Here is a 22,979-nt window from a genome sequence, read left to right as displayed (position 1 = left end):
AGCGAGCGTGTTGCAGGCAGCGGGCTGGAGTGGGAATGGGGCTTGACCACGCGGGCGTCACTGCTTCAGGGAGATGCCAGAAGCTCTCTGAGCTTCAGCTTCTTCTGTGTGAAAGGACTGTAGTAACACCTGCCTGCAGGGCTTATTGGGCTTGGAAATGGTCTGTCAAGCTCTGGCGCATAGTAAGGACTCAATAAATGGTAGGTAGCTTTATTAGCTAGATTTCATGTCTTCTCATTTCCAATCAGAAGTGTTATTATGATATTATCTTATGTAATTAATGATAAACTCATCACATACAGGGCCAGATATTTGATTTCTTTAGAGTTCTGCACTCAGGGACGCTAACAGGGAAGAGCACCTGGCACCCAGTCCCAGCTTTGTCTGTCACTTTCCAGCTAAATGACTACAGTTATGGCCTTCCTCTCTCTGGCCTTGGTTTTCTCAGAGAGATCAGGGGACCCATGTCACTCCCAGCAACCTCTCTACCTCTGGCCCTGTCTGATGTGGTTGTGTGTGTGCCGCCTTCCTCGCCCACCTGGGTTAACATCATACCTTACTATGGCCTTGGTGAAAACAGATACGGTGTACGTTCCTGGAGTCCTGGAATCTCGGACCATGAAGGCTCCTTCTTTGCCCTGGAATGGTTAACAAGAATGGAAGGTTAGTGATCCCAGGAAACCAGGCTCATGTACCCAGCCCCACTTTCTTGCCTGTGAGTGGAGGAAATACTGCAGGCCAGCTTGGCTTAGAGCAGGCTGACAGCAATACCGGCAACTGTTTCAGATGTTCCTTCTGAGCTCTGGCCCTGCCTGGGTCAGAGACTATTCTAGTGATGACACAAGCAGTGAATGAAGACAGACACAAGCTCAGCCCTGTTGGAGCTCACCCATCCCAGACTCACTCCAGATATTGTCCAACCCTCACTACACACTGAAATCTACATATTACTGTTTTCAATGTCCTGATGAGGAGACTGTGTCAAGAGTACTTGAGTGACGTTCTTGTGACCCACAACGAGTCCGTGGCAGACCTGGGATTGCAAATCTGAATGGCATGTGAGCAAAGCCCGTGCTCTTTCTACTACTCCATGATGCCTCCATTCAACAAATCTTAGAAGCCACTTCTCCTCTCCCCAACAAGGGCAGAAAGCGTTCTGTCCTGGAAGTTTCATTCGTTCCTTAATGAGAAGACATTTTTTTTAGGCCCTTTCCAAAGTGCTGATTTTGCTGTACGGCCAAAGGAGAAAGAACATGAAGCTTCTGGTTGCACGAGGGAAGTGGAGAGAAGGGAAAGCCCCCAAAATGTACACTTTACGCCCCCTGACAATTTCGCTAGCACTGCTGAAAATAGTACAAGTAAGTGGATGCACCAGTGTATTCATTCCTGGTGGGAACTTTAACATCTTAACTCTGTTTTGAGTACTTCATGTCTAGTGCTCTGTTCCCTGTAAATCTGTGCTGGTAATATTTGCAAAATCCATTCTTATGGTTTATTTAATTAACCTAGACATAGTGAGGGCCTTACGTGAAGGTCAGAGAGAGACAGGAGCCCTGTGTGGTGAGCATACACTTGTAGACTATAGAGAGAGGTATATGCAATTTAGAACAACACAAGCCCCTCGATCCCCCAAATCTAAAGGTGTGTGTCTGCACATGAAAATCATGCACACAGATGGCCATGCTAATTGTTTGACTCTAGAATCTCAGAGTTGGAAAGGACCATATAAAGATTAGCCCAAGGTTATCCCAACCTCAGCACGATTGACATCTGCAGCCCCGTAATTCTTTGTCGTAAGGGGCTGAGCTGTGGTTTATAGGATGTTTAGCAGCATCCTTGACCTCTAACAACTGGGTGCCAGAGTATGTCAAATATTCCCTGGGGGACAAAATCATCCCTGGCTGAGGGCCACTGATCTGGCCTAACTCCTTAAAACCCAGACTTTGTGGATTATCACCATTACTGGAACCATCTAAAGCACAAAAACAAGACATAACAAAACAGCAACAGCAAACAGCTGACTATGCTTCACCCCAAATCGATGTACTCAGGGTCTCCAGGACTGGGACCCTGGGACCTGAACTTTTTGAAAGCTTGCCATGTGATTCTTCTAGACACCTAAGTTTGGTCTCCACCAACACAACGGAACACGCAGCTCTTATTTATAACAATCTGACGAGCAGTCTCTGCCTCTCAAAAGAGCGCTAATAATTAGGAAGCTCGTTCTTGCACAGAGACATAATCTGCTTTCTCGAACTTGGCCATAAACCTGCAAGGTGTATATGAGGCAGGTGGAGGACAATTGGCCCTTCCATTGTTGTGCATTCTTGCCAAACCTATAATTTACCACATAAACTTTGTGAAACTCCCCAAACTCTTCTTATCTCTGCTGGGAGTTTCAAGAGTCTATTTTGAAATTTGAGGGGGTCAGAGGGTGGGGGAATTGGACGAAGGGGGACAAAAGGTATAACCTTCCAGTTATAAAATAAGTAAGTCCTGAGGGTATAATAGCAACTATAGTCAATGATATTGTAATGTAGATTTAAAAGTTGCTAAGAGAGCAGATCTTACAAGCGCTTATTATTAGAAAAATAATTGTAACTATGTGTGGTGATGGGCATTAACGAAACTTATCACGGTAATCAGTTTGCAACATATACATATATCAAATCATGGTGTTGTACAACTTAAACTTGTACAATGTTATATGTCCATTTTATCTCAACGAAACGGGGAAGAAACAAAGAAAGACATTTGGAGCTGAGCAGGCCTCTGTTGTTTGGCCGTGGCTTCCCTTTCCCCAACACAACGAGCTTGGGCAGCCCTAACAGCTGCCTGAAAACAGAGGGAGAATCCAGGAAAATGCAGAAAGCTACTACATACCTTTGTCTAAGGTGTTCTGAAACAGTCCTAAGATTCTGTCTTTGTACACGCAGAGTTTACTCTAATAATTTTGTATTTCGTGATTTTTTTTTTAATTTAAGAAAATGAGTTATAGATCTTTCTGGAACAATAGTGCAATCTTGTGCCTATGGTGGCTCCTACATTCTCTGCAATGTGCTCCATGCAGAATCTTGGACATGGTGAGGACAGAGGACAGCTGAACATGTTCTTATTTCTCTTTTCAGATATAAATGTAAACGGTTTATCCAATCATGTATTAATGACCCCTTTTAAGTTTCGCTTACAGACCGACCTTTAAAAAAACTTGATTTTTCAAAAATCGTATTTTTTCCCCCCTTTGGGATCAGCAGTTTTCTGAGGTGTTTTTTGGGACACCAAACATCCCAGATTAGTTCATTCAATTTTAAAATCGCTTCTGAGACATAATTTCTGTACCGTGAAATTCTCCCATTTTTACTGTACATTTTCAATGATTTTTAGTAAATTTATAGAGTTGTGTAACCATCATTACAACCTAATTTTACAGCATTTCTATGACTCCAGAAAGACACCTCAGTCTCATTTGCACCCCTGCCATTCTAATGTGTTTTCCGTCTCTAGAGATTTGCCTATTCTAGGCATTTCATATAATGCAATAATATAATATGTGGTCTTGTGTGTCTGGCTTCTTTCTCTTAGCATATTGTTTTCAAGGTTCATCCAAGTTGTAGCATGTTTCAGTCCTTCATCCCCTTTTATGGCTGAATAATAGTCGATTGTATGACTATGCCACACTTGATTTATCCGTTCTTCAGTGGATGGACATTTGGGGTGTTTGCACCTTTTGGCTATTGTGAATAGTGAATTTGTGCCTGGTTTCTTTATCGCCACATCATGTGTGTGATATTCATCCACATCTTTCGTGCAGCATGGATTGTCTTCAAAATTTCTCCGCTTTTGCCAGATAGTGAAGTTTTTGCTCTTGCCTCATTGAAATGTGATGGGTTAAACTCAGGACAGGAAGAAACAAAACTTCAATAGAGGCAGACTTTATCTGCATATGTAACTTATTCTAAAGGGGAAGAAACAGACCAAACAGACCAGAAGTTTACCAATTGTCTTGGGAAGAGGGGAGTATGAACGTCTCCTTCTATTTAATTCAGAGTGTTTTGTTGATGTTATTCTTTCAAAGAAGCCATTGGGTTTTATTGTTGTTATTGTTGGTTTATTTTTGGAAAAAAAAAATTATAGTCGGACTAGGGCCCAACTGTTAACAAGAGCAACTAATCCAAAGACATGAGCCAAGGAGAGGTAAGGTTTGTAGTCAGCTCTGCCGGGTATAGGAGGTTCAGAGCTCTTCCTCTATCATAGTGGCTCTAGGTGACATTCAGTGATGGTGACAGGTTTGGGGCTGCTCAGCCCAGAGTCCTGAGGAAAAGGAGGCATCCAGCATGTACCTTACCATCTACTTCCTGCGAGGGGCTCCGAGAAAGTCACAACCACCAAGAACATTGGAGCCTAAAGGGTCTTGGCTTATATCGCCACCATGCAAGGGGGCGCTGACTGACCTGACCTGTACAGTGCAGCTGGGGAGGGCGGGAGCTTGCTCCCATGGGACATTTTCAAGGTCTCAATTTACCTTGGACTGTTTTATCTAAAAAAATAAAAGAAACAGGCAATAATACAAAAAACAATTATGCCAAGGAGGTGAAATATATAGATGGGAAATATAAGGATGGGAGAATAGAATTTAGCTCATATATTTCCTTATTAACTCTGTGTGTGTGTGTGTGTGTGTGTGTGTGTGTGTGTGTGTGTGTGTGAAGCACCCCGGCTCTAGTCCAGACTATGGCATTGCTTCACACTCTGAACTTGACTCTCAGAGCTTTATTCGCCTATAACACAAAAGGGATGAGCCAGATGTTCTTTAAAGGGAATTCTCACTCTAACTGTCTATAATCCTGTGAATTCCAGATATTTCCTGATTAAATGTATGAGCTTCAGTTTCCTGTGCTGTAAGATGACCTTTGTAAGATTGCTGAGAGAATTAAAATGCAGAGAACAGTTCCTGGAACGTGATACCAGAACAAGGACGATTGGTGCTGCCATCGCCATTATCATCACGTGCTGTGGTGTACCATCTGTTGGAAGTATTAAATCCACTGTCTGCCTTCAGCTGAGACTTGTCAATGTGTTAGGAGTCTGTTTCTTTCTGTCCATATGATTTGAAGGTGATCTTACAGAAGCTCATTTTGACAGACAGGGTTGGTTATTGCAAAAAAGATGGACTGACAATTCATAGCCTTGTCACACTGCATTTTACTCTCAGAATACCTGACATATAGCCACTCTTTATTCTGGAGATGGTTCTTTCCTTCTCTTGAAACAAACCCAACATTAAATCAACGTTGCATCTTTGACTAAAGACGTCTTAGAATCATGGAAATATGATAAACCAATGTGTTAGATAAGGCTCCTGCCTGAAATTCAGGTCGCTCAATGTGTGTGATGCTGAAAGGTATAGAGAACCTGCTTGCAAGGAATTTACCCTTTACCTAAATGGGTTAAGACAGACTGCTGAGATCCAAGGCACAGTGAGAACAGGGTCAGTGGAGAAACACTATAAGGATCAAAGGCAGCGAAAACCACATTCGCTGACCAGGGAGAGGAAAAGCATGGGAGGCTTGTTAGAGGAGGTGTTATCTGAAGAACTGATAGGACACCATAGGAGATGCGTCTCTGCGTTTCTCAAGCTTGGGTAAGTCCCAGAATCACCTGGGTGCCATAAATGTACAATTTTCAGTGCTATTCAAAGTGTGGTTTACAGACGGATGCCAGTTTGCAAAATGTTACTGGTCTACTACTGGCAAAAAAGAAATGGAGACTGAGCATTTAGAAACTTTTATAGCAATCAGACAGAGTAATTTTAGGTCTAATAAATCGAATTAAAATTGGACTTGCATTTTAAATGTCTTTGCTTATTTTTCATTTTTTTCTATTCATTTTTATTGTATTTTACAAAATATAAATCTGTAACAAATTGGAAACTTAAAAACAAACCACAAAAAGGGATCCACTATCACAGATATTTTGAGAGGCAGTACCCTAGAATAACAAATGATCTTCTGGTCCAGAAAGAACGGGTTCACCTTGTGTGCCAATTAATCAATGGCAGCTGCTGAAACACTGTATTGAAAAGGATCCCAAAACCATGGACTGTGAGCAATTGTGTCAGTCATAGGACAGAAGCAGAGAATGGCAGTATGAGTGCTGGGTAATCATCATCCCTGATTTAGTCCAATGCTCGTCTCGTACTCACTGAGAAACTGAGACCCAGAAGAAAGAGGTCCCCAAAGTCACACCCTGAGTTGGTGACAGAGCAGGGACCAGGACCCAGTACTTTTCCCAATGCACCATATTTTCTCTCTTCTCATCCCTCTCTCCCTTCATCCTGACATCCCCGAATGACATCAGTCCTGGTACTCATACTGCGTGGCTCTCAAGACTGTTGCATGAAAAATACATCAAAACAAGTCATGTATTGACTCTGCACCCACAGCTCAACCAGGCAGAATCTGAATCACAGTCACCCCCAATCCAGCCAGAGAAGCACGCAAGGAAGACAGCCCCATGGCTTGCTGGGGGTTGTCACAGCCAGAAAGACCACTGCACCTATGGCAATGGTTGCTTAGCAATACCGAGGTTTCCATCCTCCCCAGGTTTCTTATCCTGTTGTATGCTTGTCCTGTATACCCCCAGAATATTTTTACCAGAATATTTTTACTGTAAATCCAATAGATTGACTCACTGCATTGGCATAACCCATAGTGTGGCTGAAAAAAAACAAAAAAACAAAAAAACCCAGCACAATTCATTTTATTTTAAGTCAAAAAGCAAGTTAGGGAGACTTACTGTGTCCAAAAGAAGTTTTTCAGCTTTGTCTCGGCTGATACCCCTATTGTACCACCTGAAAGCAGGAAAAAAATCATATGTAAATGACATTTAAAAAATGTTTATGATTTACTTATAAAAGATAATTAATGCCACAAACTGATTTGGTCATTTTCTGTTTCCACCAGTGCTTTCAAACTCAAAAGCAAAGGCTTGAGCAATTGGTAAAATATTGATAATTGTTGAAGCTGGGTTTTGGGTTCATTGCATTTTTTTCTCTACTTCTGTGCATGTTGGAAATTTTCCGTAATAGAATATTACAAAACACTTATCTTCTGCTCCATTTCATAAGTCAGTGGGTGGTTATAAGTAGAAAGATGCTAGCGGAGCTATAAAAACTTAATACAAATTTGAACGTGTAGCAAATAATCCTTTTAAAACAATTGCAGTACTTTCTTCTTTAAGAGTGGTTTTCAAGATCTTCTGCAAACTAATTACATTATTTTCATAATTTGGTGTCTGGTGGAAAAATAACCAGAAGGTGGTAAAGAAGAATATGAGTGATTTTTAGGAATGAAGCTTTGGATTTTGTTACTAATACTTGAGTCACATCATGGCTTCTCTGGCCACTTATTAGGTAAGAAGAGATAGAACCAGCATCAGTTAACAATTAGTTTTGGACATTAATAAACTCAGGAGGAGAGAAGTTCTGGGTGGGGAAGGAACACCACTTATCAAACTTGTTTGGCTCGTGTGTAAACTCTGATCAATTAGGAATGGCTGCCGAGAGCTGCGCATCTGGGCTCAGTGGGTGTGCCGCTATCTAAGAGTGATGTCTACCCTGCATTCAGGAATGGGAAGGGAATGCCAGCAAGAGTGCCATGGTTTGCCTACTGTGATCTTGTCTGACCCTTCATTTTAAGGAAAAGGGATCTGAGATCCAACCTGGTGAAGAAACTTGCTCAAGGTCATGCCTCCAAACCAGGCAGGAAACCTGAAGTCAATCAATGGTATGGGTTTATGAGCCCATGATTATATTTCCAGGTGGTACATTTTTGAGTTCTTATGCAGATGTCACCTGCAACAAGACATCATTAAGATCAAGGATAAAAAGTCATCATCTTGGGTGTTTTTTATATGCCCAGTTATATACTGAATGTCCGGATGTTTGTTCATAAGTCCTTTTATTCTCTAGCTCTGATTCCATATCTGAAAAATGCAAACTGACAGTGGGCAGAATAAATGGGGCTCACAGACTGTTTTGTTTGTATGGTGTACATACAGAAAATCGACCTAAAATACCTTTAGGAGGGGGGATATACTTGGCCCAGGCTCCACCATTCTCTATTGTTTTATAGTCTGCAGGCATTTTGAGTCTGCCCTCCTCTATCATAAATGAAGAGATTCTGATTAAAAGCAAAAACAGACAAAACTTCCCAGTCTCGTGAGCATTTGAAATAAATGTCTGTTTTTTTCCTAAATGCATTGACTAGTAAAAAAAAAGAATTTTCTTTAAGTATATTTTATACATGTTTCATAGCGGCTCAAGTATTCTTAGAACTGATGACCCTTCTGTTAGCTGAGGGAGGGGCTACTCACACATACTTGATCAAAATCAATCTCAGGTTGAAAGACTCTTCAGCAAATGATAGCTCTTCGCTATAGAATAGATTAGAATTCCAGCAACAAGTAACTTGACCACATTTGAACAAATAACCCAACGGAGTTAACCGAAGCCCTCATTAGCTAGTATTTTTCAACACTGGTATCTTATATTTGGTGAGGATTTTAAAAGTTTTCTTTTTTTATATATAGATAATTTCAAATGTATGGAAAAGTTGTAAAATACTATAAAAGAACTCCCATATACACTTAACTCAGGTTAACCAATTGCTTACATTTTACACATTTGCTTTACCATTCTCTCTGGGTAGATATATATATATTTAATCATTTGAGAATAGACTTTTACTCCTAAGTATTTCAGTATGTATTTTGAAGAAATAGAATATATACATAACCATAGTACAATTACCCAAATCAGGAATTTTAACATTACTATACCATTATTTAATTTCAGACTTTATTCAACTTTAATCAATTGTCCCAATAATGTGTTTTGTAACTTTTTAAAAAAAAATTATTGAAGATGCAATCCAGGATTACTAGTGCATTTAGTTACCATATTTCTTTAGTCTCCTCTAATATGGACCCATTTCTCAGCTCTTCTTTCATGATGTTAACATTTTTTGAAGAGCACGGGCCAGTTATTTTGTAGAATATACCTCAATTTGGATTTGTCTATTACTTCCCCACGACTAAATTGAGGTTACGCATGTTTGGGCAGGAATATCATGAAAGTGATGGCTCTTCTCAGTGCATCTTATCAGGAGACACACAATGTCTGTTTGCCCAATCATTGATCATTTGGTTAAGATGGGCTCTCTCAGGTATTTTCACTTCGCTGTTAAGAAGTAATCTGTGAGAAGATACTTTTAGACTATATAAATATTAAACTTTCACCCCCTAGTTGTGACATTCACTGATAATTCTCGCCTGAATCGGTTGATACTTCGAGTTACAAAACAGTGATTTTTAAATGTTATCATTCCTGCTACATCTGTGAGTTGAGATTCTATTGTAACAAAGCTTTCTCTTCTTATTTACGTTCTTGTTTACTTATTTATTGAGCTATCTATTTCTTAGGGATTCTTATTTTACAATGGATTGTCGTCTATTTCTATCATTATTTATTTTGATACTCAAATTGCCCCTAATTTGGTCAGAAGGAGCATTTTAAAGCTGTACTTGTTTGACAGGTCCACGTCATTGAAGAAGATTTGGTGGGTACTTCTTTACTTTTTGGTGCAGTAAGATGTTCCGAGTTCCTCTTATTCTTTCCCTGCCCCATCTCTGAATCCCCAAGCCATTTCTCCAAGAAGTCCTGATTGTTTTTAGTGGGAAGTGTTATTTAGAAACTAAGATCTGGGTGTGCACCTTCTTACTGTATTGTTATTGTTTCTGGGCCTTTCATCAGCTGTGCTAGGAAATACATGTGCATGGTGAGTACTCCATACACTGCAACTGGATTTTATTAAACATTAAATAGTTCCATTAAAATTAAATCCATGTGAGCTCTTCTTCTAAATATTAATAATAGCTTGAAATAAACAACACAAGCTAAGCAGAGATTTAATACCTATTTGTCTGCTATTTTGGTACTGGAAGTATTAAACCATGTTTTACATTAGTTTGTATTTGATCCAGTGTCCACAGTGTTTTTTGTTTTGTTTTGTTTCGTTTTTGCCTTCTCACGTAAGACCAATATTCCTAGGATTCCCAGGGGAACTTTTTCCTTTTACTACAATCTGTGCAGGCATCTGAGAAGCACTCCTTTGGTCAAAGGGTCAACGGGCAGGTAAGTACACAGACCCTCCCCCTTCTCCTGTGTAAAATATTCCTGGACTGTATTAGGGATCAGAGTAGGGGGCAGAAGAAAGTGGGTTACGAAGAGAAAACACCTGGTACTTTCATCATCCACCAGTAATTTACTCCTAATCTAAGGAAGACTCCTTAGTACCATATTTTTGGAAAATAAATAAAATATCTTACTCAAAGGTTTCCAGGTTATTTGGAGACTTTTCCACCAGATAACTGCTTGGTACATATCCTTCATGCCTGTTAAAAGGGAAATCAATGTTTAGATTAATATAGGACTAATGTTCATATCTCCGTTTTACAAGTTTAATCCACTAGAAGCCACTTAAAGATGGGGGAGTCTCACATTAGTTGACATTCGTGAGAAGACATTTTTAAGTTTTAGAATAAAGGAGTTGCTAAATATAACAACCTGCTATCTGTCAGAGGCAGTGGATTTCACTACTAACCTATGAACCATGATAAATAAGACGTGGCTATTTTACTTAAAAAGCTCTGCTTATTGCTCTCCTCGTTGTGAAATTTCCTCTACCGGAAAAATAGATTAATGTGCAATTTCTATTTTCTATAAGGAAACATTGTTCTGTGTGTGATAGTCAGTAATTTTTCCACTTTAGAGCTATTATTTCATCGTCAGGAAACCAAAATAATTAAAATATAAAAAATGACTTTCCAGCCACAGGTGCCCAAAGAGACTGCCAGTCAGCATTGTAAGTTTGAATTTAAGGCCTCCTTAATATCTTTTGTTAATTGTGCTCCTGCAGACATAAGTGGTAAAACATGAGAAAAAAGGATAAAGTCCTACTGGATTTGGGGGTGGGAGTCTCTTTTGAGCAGGAATAAATAATTGTGCCTAAACAAAGACATATGGGTAAAGAGACTAACAAGCATATCAGAATACTCTGTGTGTCGCTTTGTACCTTTCAAAGCACTTTCACATTCATTATTGCATTTAATACCACAAGGTGAAAACAGTTCCCTCCATCTCTGGGCCTCTGGCTCCTGTCCCTGTAAAATGAGGGACCTAGACTAGATTACACAAAATATCCCTCCAGACTCTGCCGATCTATCAAAGGATGCCTGATAGTTTCTTGCTCTTTACTTCACCGAGTGTTTTAAGTTTTGGATAGTAAGGCTATTTTTCAGTCTAGTGATTATGTGTTAATGGGGGAATGGGTCATCTATTCCACAGAATCGTATTGAGGAGTGACAAAATCAAGAGTAGGGACGTCAAATATGGGATGATTGTCTCATGCTTTTGTGCCCATGGCTGACATTGCTGGTCCATCATGGCATGCTTTCTTTGGAAAATTGGACATCCAGCGTCAGAATCATCCTTAGCACAGCGCTCAAAGCAGTCAGTGCCAATCGGCGGGTGTCAACTTGTTCTGAAATTTGCTATTTCATATATATATATATATTTCTTTTGGAATTTCCCTTCATTATAACTGTTTTTGCCACAGCATATGTTTACAATTATACTAATAGGTCAAATGCTATTTTTTGCTCTCAAATAGAATAACTTCATTTTAATGAGCCAAAGCTGGGTGATCTACACAAATGAAGATAATTCTCTTCACTTGTACGTCACTTCCATCATCTCACTGATTTTTCTCAACAGTCTGAGATAGACAAAGCTGGTATTATTGGCCTATCTGCATTTTACAGAGAAGGAAATGGATTCCCAGAGGTTGAGTGACTTTGCCAAAGCCATAAGCAGCAAGAGCAGTTGACACTCAAGTCCAGCTCTTCGGTCTTGCCATCTTGTGTACTTTCCATTGTACCACACGATACCACACTATTACCCAAAAACTGGGGAAAGTCCCATATGCTGATTGGCCTCCGGGATGTCCTCTGCGAAGCCTTTTGAAGTGCAGAGTCGAGCCTTTCCACAGGCCACTGCACAAAGGGTAAACTGTCATTTGGGGAAGTGAGACCCAGGAGAAGAAATTTCCTGGTACATGAGGTGTGCTCACTAAATGTCAGTTGATTGAAAGGATGAATTTCTGTTTTCCCTGCTGTTTGTAGAGCCAGGCAGTCTCGAATCTGGTTCTGATACGGCCTCCCCAATAATCGGCAGAGAGCGGATGTGACCGACCTTGTTTGCCTTCGCAGTCAAACCGAGAGGGAGGTTCCGAATGAGGGGTGTTGGGGTCTGTCCTCAGCGAGCAAGCCGCACTGCTTCTCAGACCACAACTCTTGATCTGGTCATATTTTATACCCCTCCTTCACTCCCCCTTGATAAGGTTACTTAAAGAGAAGGTAGATGCCTTGAAAATATAGGTTTTGGTGTATCTTAAACTTAAAGATATCTGTGCCCCCTTATATTTAGTGATCAGATTGCCTTTTTTTTTTTTTAATTTAATGTTACTTGGGGTTGACACTCCCACACCCTGTTGGTGGGAATGTAAATTTGGCATTATCTGAGGGAATTATCTATCAAAATTAAGATGCCACATACTCTGCCTCAATAATTCCACAGTTAGAAATGCAAAATACATATTTTTTAAAGAAAAAATATATTTTCAAAAAACGTGTTTTCTCAAAAAATCGATATATTTTTTTCAAAAGATTGCCAATATGCGTGGGCAATACAAAATCTTCATTGCAGCCTTCTTTAAAATAACAAAGAGAACTAATAACCTGGAAACCAAATGCCCTGCCATAAAAGATTATTTAAATATTTATAATACAAGTATACATTCTAAAGCTAAGCAATTATTTTTAAAATGAGGTAGATTTGTATCTGCTGATGTGAAAAGATCTCCAAGACATATCATTAAAGGTTAAAACCTATGTGAAGGGCAGAATGGAGCAACTTCGTGTAAATGTAAAAAAGAATGTATTTGTATATGTGCAACTTTTTTTTTTTTTTGTCTAGGATACACAAGGAAGTGTTAATAATGATTACTTTTAGAATTGATGTGGAAACAAACGGAGGATGACTTATTATTCATGTATGTTTCTCTCTCCTGTTAATGTTGTTTTTCAAAATAAAACATTGACAGAGGCTATCCAGATTTGCTACGATGAAGTGTTTTCTTTCTCTTTTTTATATTTTTAAATTAATAATAACCTCATACTTTAAAAATGTTTAAATCCTTAATATTAATATACAAGGATGTTCACTGAAGTGTTGTTAATATTGGCAAAATGTTGGAAATAGCCTAAGAGCCCAACAAGAGAATTTGCTAAATTATGATACATTTTTGTGTTGGATTTATGCACTCATTGAAATCATATTCCAGAGAATATTCCACAATAGTGTAAATACCTCTGATGTATTAAAAGGAAAAAAATAAAGCCTTAAAAAATTAAAAGGAATGAAAAAAGCAGCGTGAATCTGATACCTTTAAACAGAGCGCTAGTATTTAAGCCATACATATCCCAGAGCACTCTGACGGTTAATAACAATAATTTACTGTACTTCAGATCAGAGAAGGGCTCATAGGATTTTTTGCATTCCAAAGTCCCATAGTGGACAGTCGGTTTTTGCAACCTTATTTTTTCCATGAATTATTTGGATGTCTCGTTCAAAGATTTTTGGTGTAACTAAATCTTTAGTATCTTCTTGCTGATATTTCTTAATGTCATCACCAATTTGTACCCTCTCTGCATGCCTTTTCTTTCCACCAAAAAGAAGCTCTCTACCATGGGATGTACCTTCAGTGTCAGTTAAACACTCAAGAACAGTTATGTTTCTTTGTGGAAGAAATCCCCCATCTCCCAAACTGTGGGTGTCCGTGGAAAACTCCAGGAGAATTTTAGATGAGTTTGGGTGCCAGGAAAGCTCGATGAGGTGCAGGGAGCAAGCACAGCAAGTAACTGCCTCCCAGCCACTTCTGAGAAGTGGAAAGATACTCCTCATCGACTTCTTCCTTCTGTCTGTGCTCTCTTCTCCTCTGTGTGCAGTGGTCATGTGGCGAGAAGCAGGACAAATCACCCCAGTGTTTTCTTTGTTCCCACCTCACCTCAAATGCTGGACAACAACCACACACACGCCTTACCCATTCCTGTCTTGGACTCTCCACCAGTGAATCTCAGAACTGTCTAGTAGGTAGTACTCATCATTGCGCTGTAGCGTGAGTTCCTGAGGGTCATTTGTTTGGTAGTCATACAAGGCGATGACCAGAGTTTCTTCATTTTCCTGACGTGGTCGCTGGAGGAGGAAGACAGCAAAATCAAGCCAAGAGGTAGAAAGAAGCTAACGTCAGCAAGTCCCTGAGCTGTAACTTGCTCCTGGATCAATGCCAGTTCCAACACCAGTTCCTACAATCCACTGGGGTATTTTCTGAGACCATTAGTCTTCCTCTAGTTGGCTTTCTTTAGGAATTAGGATTCTAGTGCTGAGTATCACACAAAGACACTCACTACCTGGAATTCATCACCCCTCCCATTCTATGAGGTAAATTCTGACCATAGTGAATTCCAAGCCAGCCACATGCTTTTCTCAAAAGTCTGCTGGTTCCTCTAGTTGCACCAAATCACATGCTGCAGCCTCTTTACCAGAAGCATCACATTCTTGGCAAAGGTGATATCGTCACTACTAAATCTTTAGTTCATGCTTTTCTGATTTGATTTGTGGGTTTGTCCAGATCCATAGAATCATAGGCTATTGGAACTGGAATGTCTCTGAGAGATCATTTAATCCACTCTTCTGTTTAGAATGGGACACTGAGTGTCAGATGGGGAAGTGGATGTGGCCAAGTTTAGCACTTGAATTAGTCTTAATGCTCTTTCTGCTATAGCACGCAGGCTCCCTTTTTCCTCTTGTGGGCTCTTTTGCCTATGTCTCTACTTCTCAGTACCTTCCTTAGGATGAGATACTGAGGATGTGAAGAAGCGACTGTAAGGCAAACAATCACAATGAGTCAGGATGGGTACACCTGCTGTGGTCTGGCAGGTTTTGTGAGAGAGTAAATATGGAAAGGGATTGAGATTACTGGCTAGAATGAGATTTGTTGTCAAAAGGTCTCTGAGCACATTAAGCATTTAATAGCATAAAAATACTAAAGCTAAAATAAAAAAAAAATAAAAGACTTATCATACTGATGCAGTAAGTCAACCCAGCCGAGTCCAGATTGGAATTGGAAGCCTCAATATCCCCAGAGCAAGGTTCTCAAACCATGATTGTACCTTTCCATAGGGGGCATTTTAGACACCTATGCGGAGTGTTTTGAATGTCATGAAGGTTGAGGTATGCTACTTGCATTTAATGGAACATGGCCAAGAATGCAAAAGTCTCTGCAGTATCCCACATCCTGTACAACTTCTAAATGTCCTCTTAGACGTTTATGTGGTGAGAAACCTGTTTATAGTAATAACACATAGTAATATCTCTACCCTATTACTGAATACCCTCAAGTATTCAGTTTCCTAGGAATGCAACCATAATATACATTGAGGGAAGATTACACTGGTTTAATTCAGAACTTTCCCAAGAGTTGTTCTCCGTTTTGGAAAATCATATCCCAGATGGTAACATTGCTTTTGAGGCACTGGTACAACACTGCTCTATCAGTTGCACTTGAACTGCCAAATTCAATGGGATTTAACCCACAGGTGCAAACTTGGACCATTTCATTATGTCTTTCAGGTAGTCATGTCCCAATATTTATATGTAGAAACACGTATTAGTCTGTATAAATTATTTTTCTTTCCTTTTAAAATGTTACAGTTAGAGCCTATATTGATTCTTTTAAATGTATGTGTTTGTGTAAGTTGTATTATATATGAATTTCTTTTCACGATAGGATTGGGAACCACTTTTCCAATAGGGTTGGGAACCACTAGATTAGTGTGAGAAAATAAAGGGACAGCATTTGGAGAAAGTGAGACTCTGGGCTCCAGAAGGGCTGATTGGGGGCCCAGGAGATAAGTTGAGGCACAGAGTGGGTGAGTGGCTGCAAGCTTCAGAGTGGTCTTAGGTCCTAAGAGCTCACCTGGCCGTGGCTGAAGAGAACTCCACCAGGCTGAGATGGAGCCTGCCAGAGAACGCATGTAGCAGAAAGCTGGGGAGAAAGGACACAGGCAGACATGTTCCTGAACGGCCCCTCGGAAAGTCCTTCTGGGTTGAGGGGGAGGGGCCGCAAAGGAAGGGCTGAGTTCCTGTGTATGCCAAGAGGGGGCCAAGAGGAGCTGACATTTGGGCTTCGGTGTGAAACATGACCTCATTTGCACCCACAGGCTAAGAGGCCTGGGATTGTCAACTACTCTGATCATGGGTATTCTTCATCTTGATCACAAATAGCCACCCTCAACCACCTGGAGGCCTGATTCTGTTCCATAGTCTCTCTCACACAGAGCATCAGTCCTCCTAGCTCGGGCTGGATTAAAATATAGCTTCTCTAGATGCCAATCCAAGATGCCGTCACCCACTAGGGGACAGAGCAGGAAGCGGAAGGGAGAAATGAATTCAAGTGGCTCAAGGCGAGGAATGATGTGATAGATTTAGACTTGGGGTCGGAACCAGAATAATGATTGACAGGTTCTGTGGTCAGAGTGCTAAAACAGCATGAATGCCGCTCCTTCAAGGAGTCTGAGAAACCAACTGGTGGAGTCCAAGGAGAGATGGGCAGGCAGTGTTTTCTGGTCTTTACCTTCAGTGGTGGTGAAAATAAGACAAGAGCAACCTGGCTGAAGGTGTAGAGGTGCAGGTTTAGATGGTACTGTGGGGAGCCATCTGCATGCCAGGGTGGTGAGGTTCCGAATTACGTCCTCAGGAGAGATGATGACTATTCCTTAGATCAGGGGTGTCCAAACTTTTTTCAACGGTTTTCACCAAGGGCCACATGCGGTAAAATACACAAAGAGCCGGGCCACTCATTCGAGGTGAAGAACGTATTGCCTCACCTGGTTTATTTAAGTAAACTAAATATGCTTTTGGAATTTGCTGCGGGCCAATTAACAATGGATCGCGAGCTGCAGTTCAGACACCCCTGCCCTAGATGACCAACGAAAGAAAAGGGGAAAGAGCTCATTTTCTGCTGCAATGTAAGTAGGCGTCCTTCCTGTTGTGAGCGATTAGGCTGATGACAGCTCTGAAAACCAGCCCAAGGTTTTGAGTGACTTAGAACTTCTCTTAATGGGGTGCTGCCCGTTTTTTGAAATGTTACCATATTGGCTGGAGGGAAAAGAGCAGAGCTCATTCTCCCGGAAGAAGCACGAGGAAGCAGAATCAGTAAGTGCCGGAATAAAGGGCAGTTTACTCAAATGTGGACATTGGTGTTACTATGACTATAGGGGAGGGCTGACCTTTCTCTAATTTTTGTTGTTGTTGTTGTTTTGACCAAATAGCTTCCCCAGGGTTGGCTCAATATGGCCTGAATCTTGTTAGTCAGTATGTTGGGCCAGTGTTTCTCAGACATCAGTGTGCCTCAGAATCACCGGAGGTTTATGAAAATGCAGATTGCCAGGCCCCTTCCCCAGAGTTTTGAATACAGTGTGCCTGAGAATTTGCACTACATTTCATTTCTAACAAGCTCCCAGGTGCTGCTGACGCTGCTGGCCCATGGACCACTTGGGGAACCACCACTTACATTAGCGACCACTCCCCCAGAAACTCTGCAGACTACTAGGGACTACTAGATTGACTCCAAGTCCCTGAATGGCCTTGGGAGAGCCCTAAAACTTCTCTTGGGCCTTGATTTCCCAAGCTTTAAAATGAGAATAAAACTAAAACTCCCTTAAGTACTTAGAACTGACAGTGAGTTTTGAACTAGACAGTAAAAGTGTGGAAATGCTCTGAAAAATATGAAGTATTATCAACGGCATGCTTCCAAAGGCCCTGTATGTCAAGGTGTAAATATGCCCTTTTACACAGAGCTGAGCTGTTCTTCTACTCCAAAGTGGTCAGGTGGTTGGATGCGTAGTTTATTACCAATAGGTGCTGAGTGAATAAAGTGAGGTGACGATTTAACAGGCAAGTGGTCCTTTTACATGGACAGACTCATGAGCCAGTTCAGGCCCCCAAAACTCAATATGTTGAATTCAGCTGAATCACGGCAATCTGTTGCATTTGCCCAGGATTTGAGAAATCCAGGAAGATGGGGAAAATGCCGAGTGGGAACACGTCAGTGAAGCAGCCCTCAGAGCTGTGGGCCCACCTGTGCCCAGAGCGTGAGCTCTCACTCACCCTGTTGTCTTCAGGAGTAGGAGGAAGAGGCTTCTTTGATGCTAAAACGAGAAAAACAGAAAAAGAAACTGAATATCCCCAACCGGAGGTGAGCAGTGAGGGGGCTTTTCAGAGAAAAGGGGCCCGGAGGAGAACAGCAGAAGAAAAGGGGCCAGAAGGAGATGGTGAGACACCAGGAAACAAAATTCGGCCTTGTCAGAACCTCTCTGTTGTATCTCTTTCAGCCTGCTGGTTCCTGATTCTGTGTTTTAGGAGATGCCAGGAACTTTCAGAAGCCAAAATTCTGGGCCTCTTTCTCTGTATTCCGAGCAAAGACTAACCCAATGGTTGCTGACAGAGAGGCTTAGGCTTGTATCATTCCCTGCAGGCCTGGAGACTTCCATGAAGGCACCTGCTAAGCCCAGGAGTGGGAATGGGTGACTCAGGGGAACGGTGACTCACTGGCTTCCTGATGCTTTTGTGGGCGTGCGGAGGGGGTGGGTGAGGGGGAGGTCATCGTGTTGCTTTTTGAGAGGCTGGAAGCCACTTTTAGTTACTTTAGGCTTCTGAATATGAGTTATCCCTCAAACAGCACCCCCCATTTATCTCTTTGTGTCTCTATGTCTTCGTCTTTTTATCTCTCCTCTCTCTGTTCCTTCTTCCCTCCTTTCTTTGCTCTTTTTTCTCTCCCTCTCTCCTTTTCCTTCATCTCTTCATCACTATCTGCCAGCATTTCACCTCTGAGGCCCTGAAAAGCTCAGGCCTGGATTCCATGACCCAAAGTTGTGTGTCTGGGAGCAGGCATCATATAGGACGTGGTGCACAGGTGCCCCACTCAGTTCGAAGACTTCTTTTATAATCAGAGATAAGACGGGACTGGGCTGCATAAGCAGGTGCTGAGCTCCTTATTTCTGCACGAGGTTGACTTAAAGTTCGACACCTCACGTCAGGGATGTGGTAAGAGGAGGTTCACACATCGACACTGGAGCCTAGCCCCTGAGTTAACGCCTAGAGCAAGGGCAGGGTGGATACTGGGTATGCAATTAACAGAGAAAAAGCAAAGTCAACATGGTAGGAAGCGTGGTTCCTACTCAGCTTGGACCCAGGAGACCGGCGTTCTAACCGGGTCCACCACATACCAGCTTTCGGCACCGTCTGGCCCTGAACATTCTGTAACTGCCCTCTCTTTCTTCTTCCTCTGGCCTTGCTCTGCCCTTCCTTCCTCTCCCTCTGTGAGAAGTTGGTATGTGGTGAGATCAGAGCCAGTTCTGGTGGCATAAATGAGTGTTTCTGTGGGTTGAGTATAGCAGGGTCCATTTTTCACTCAATTATGTCTCCTGCTTCTCAGGCATGCACACACCTATGGCTATGTCTCAGCTCCACATTCTTCTGCCCACAAATAAGAAAGACTGGTAGACACAATTGCCATTGACTGCGAGCTCAGTAAGTGCCAGTAGCTGTGCTAAGAGCTTTCCACAGCCTCACTGAGTCTCCCAGGAACCCCACAAAGTAGCTACTTAATATCATTTGTCCCCATTTTGCAGATGAAGAAACTGGCTCAGGGACTCAGAGAGGTTAAGTAACACACATGAAGTCACATAGCAAAAAAGTGATGGGACTAGGACTCACTGTAAGTGTTACTGGTTTTTATTGCCCTGTGCTTTTAGACCCTGCATTGTATGTGTGCCCAACCCCGGAATCTGGGTGAGGCTTCACCCAGAACAAATGATCATTTGCTGTGTGTACAGCGGAGTGTGCTTCTCAGAAACTCTGCCCTCAATTCTGTCAAAGCTCTGGTACATGAGATTATTTAAACCAAATCCAAAGAGTAGAATGAGAACATGCTCAGGGGGTGGTGGCCGTAGGTGGCAACTCAAAAGCAGAACCATTAGCAGAGTGACTATCCAGTTGTTAGGCCGCTGGCTTCATGTGGGGAGAAGCTCAGCATGACCAACCCTCCCCAAGCGTTGTCCTTGGGAGTCATTTAGATGCTCCTCGTGCCTCAGTCATGTACCTACCACCTAGTGGAGGGAAATACTGAGCATCCGGAAGGGGAACAGCTACGACATGCACAGCGAAAACAGCCAAATGGAAACAGATTCACAGAATTTCAAAACTGGAAGGGGGCTTAGCAAATATTTCATGTTAGGGTCTCTAAGACTTCCCCTACCGTTTTAGAGATGAGGATGTTAGGGCCTTTGATGGCCAAGTGACACATCCAAGGGCCCACAGCAAGGTGCTGGCAGGAATTTGGAGACCAGGTTTCTGGCTTGGAAAGGGTTTTCACTCACAGAGGCCAGGCGATGCCATCCCATCATGGCGGTGGGTTCCACCTGTATAAAACCTTCGCTTTCCTTTTCATTAAGTACCTTTGAGAGTATGGTCAACAAGGCTAATCAGAGGATCATTGACTCCTAAAACAAATAAATATTCTTCTTCTGGGCCCAGGGACTGATAACCTTGAACTTTCTCTTCCAAGGTAGAGGGTAAGAAGTGATGGTTTTTAAAAGTGGAAAGAGGCTATGACTCAGGAAGCCATGTAAAACCCAGCCGTGTGTTACATTTAGCACATCCGCTTTGGGTTGTCAATTTGCGCTATTAGGTTTTAGTGCAAAAAAAGAAACTGCTGGATGAGAAAACGTAACTAAGGTAAGAGAGGTTGAGAGGAGAGGGGAATGAAAGCAAAACAATCCATATGATCCATTGTTCCTATTCAACAGTGGTTTTGCAGAGCACGTCCTACCTGTGTGACTTTGAGCATACTGAACTGCTCAAGCCTTCTCTTTCTTTAACATCACAGCATCTACCCCAGATGGTTGCGATGAATGGGTGCATAGCGCATGTAAAAGTACGCCAGAGGGAAGCTGCATTCATCGGGGGTTCGGTCCCAAAATCATCACACATAAGGTAAAATCAAGTTGTGCTCCAATCCCCAGGACCTGGGCCTTTGCCCTCAAATGTCAAGAAACAACGTCTTTTGTTTTGACTTTGCATGTAGGCGATAGCCTCCTTTTCTCTGAGAGGTCAAGGGCAGGTTTGAAGGGGAGATAGAGAGAAGCCACAATGTAAAATAAATAGTTATTAGGCTTTCACTTTCTCCCACTCCACCAATGTAGAGAGTTGAACTTGTGTAATTAAACACACGTGTGCTGTAACAATACTGCAAAAAACAAATAGCATAGACCTATTAAGGCTGTCTCTACAAGTTAAGATTTAAGTAAATCATGCCATTCAAATCTCCTAACTTCAAGGTGGTGGCAGTGCTTCTCATCCATTCCTGTGCACACAGATCTTCTGGGGATCTTTTTAAAATACAATTTCTGATCCAGTAGACCAGGGATGGGGCCAGAGAATCTGCATTTCTAACTAGCCCCAGGTGATGTTGATGCTGCTGGTCCAAGGGCAAAAAGGTATAACGACCATAAGCTTTGAGACAAAAAAAAAAATCAATACACAGGGAGTAGAGGTGGATGGTTTCCCTCTGAAAATTCTGAAAATGTAGAATTTTGCATTCAGTCTCTGACACCCCTGATGATGGGAAGCTGAGAGCTTTTACTTTCTACTACGTAGTGGAAAGGGCGTTCATTTTACAAAGAAGAAAGGGAATTCTCACTGTCTTACCGTTCTTGGTTGGATCGTACTGGGCACAGCCCACTGCAAGCTTCTCCATCTGAGCACAGCACCTCCACCTCCCGTCCATCCAGAAATTAGGATGATACTTGGGCACCAAACTGTTATTATTCCTTGTTTCTGAAAGGGGTTGGTACCAGCAGAAGAGTTATTTCCAGATCAGCCTATCCAGGGCCACCCACGTTATAACTCCTGGAGACTAGCCCTAGCTATGTGAGCCTGAGTGACTAGTACTCAGAAGAGTAAGAAAAATGGCCTTTCCCTGGGCATATATATATACATTTATAGAGAAGTGTGTGTTGGATTTAGGCATCAGCAGACCTGGGTTCTTGTCTGGCTCTGACTCACGTTAGGTGTGTGTCCTTAGGTTGGACAAAACCCTCACCTGCACCTCAGTTTCCCCACTGTGCAATGAGGCTGTTAGACCGGACCAGTGGGCCCCACAAAAGTGCCTTAGAGGTAATGGGGAGGCTGAGTGGGTGGGATTCCCCGCCTCCAACCACAGCAACTTTGTTTTGATCCCTTCTAGATCTGTGGCTTTAAAGTAAGATTATGGTAGGAAAAAAAAGACAAAAAAAAACAAAAAAAAAAACTCTCCTGCTGAAAAAAGAAGTATAAGACCCGGAGAACTAGACAGATTATCTTTAAAGCTCCTTCTATCTTTAATGTCCTATGAGTAAAACCCCTTCACAGAGGGAGAACAGCTAATGGACATAGTTGGCGCCCTTTTGATTCCTTTATAGTTTAGTGTTTGTTCTGTGTCCTGTGACTGCTATATTTGAGAGCACTTTCCAGTTTACCCGTCACTTGCCTGTTTATATTCTATTTGAGACTCAAAATCACCTTGAAGAAGATAAGACTTGCATTTCTATTCTCATTTTTCAGATAGAGGCATCGTGGCTCCTGAGGTTCCAAATGGCTTGCTTACCCTTATGGCCTCATAGCTACTTAGAGACAGATTAATATTTGAACCCAGTTCTCCTGCAAATCCAGGGCTTCAGGGTAAATAACAACAATAATAATA

General features: G+C 41.8%; 1 protein-coding gene across 1 annotated transcript in view; it reads right to left on the bottom strand.

Annotated features, from left to right (window-relative positions):
• ITK (IL2 inducible T cell kinase) overlaps nucleotides 1–22,979 on the bottom strand; it is a 55,925-nt gene that overhangs the window by 12,952 nt on the left and 19,994 nt on the right. The window contains exons 4-9 of the mRNA XM_019740282.3: nucleotides 21,947–22,075; nucleotides 18,347–18,387; nucleotides 14,220–14,371; nucleotides 10,387–10,452; nucleotides 6,796–6,850; nucleotides 556–638 (exon numbers count right to left, since the gene is read on the bottom strand). Of these exons, the coding sequence (XP_019595841.2) occupies nucleotides 556–638; nucleotides 6,796–6,850; nucleotides 10,387–10,452; nucleotides 14,220–14,371; nucleotides 18,347–18,387; nucleotides 21,947–22,075 (526 nt within the window). The remainder of the gene's footprint in view (nucleotides 1–555; nucleotides 639–6,795; nucleotides 6,851–10,386; nucleotides 10,453–14,219; nucleotides 14,372–18,346; nucleotides 18,388–21,946; nucleotides 22,076–22,979) is intronic.

This window comes from Rhinolophus sinicus, chromosome 5 (genome assembly GCF_057876585.1).
Source record: "Rhinolophus sinicus isolate RSI-liver-muscle chromosome 5, RSI-T2T, whole genome shotgun sequence".
Classification (NCBI taxonomy): Eukaryota; Metazoa; Chordata; class Mammalia; order Chiroptera; family Rhinolophidae; genus Rhinolophus; species Rhinolophus sinicus.
The sequence above is the reverse complement of the archived record's forward strand: the minus strand, read 5'-3'. Positions and strand labels throughout refer to the sequence as shown.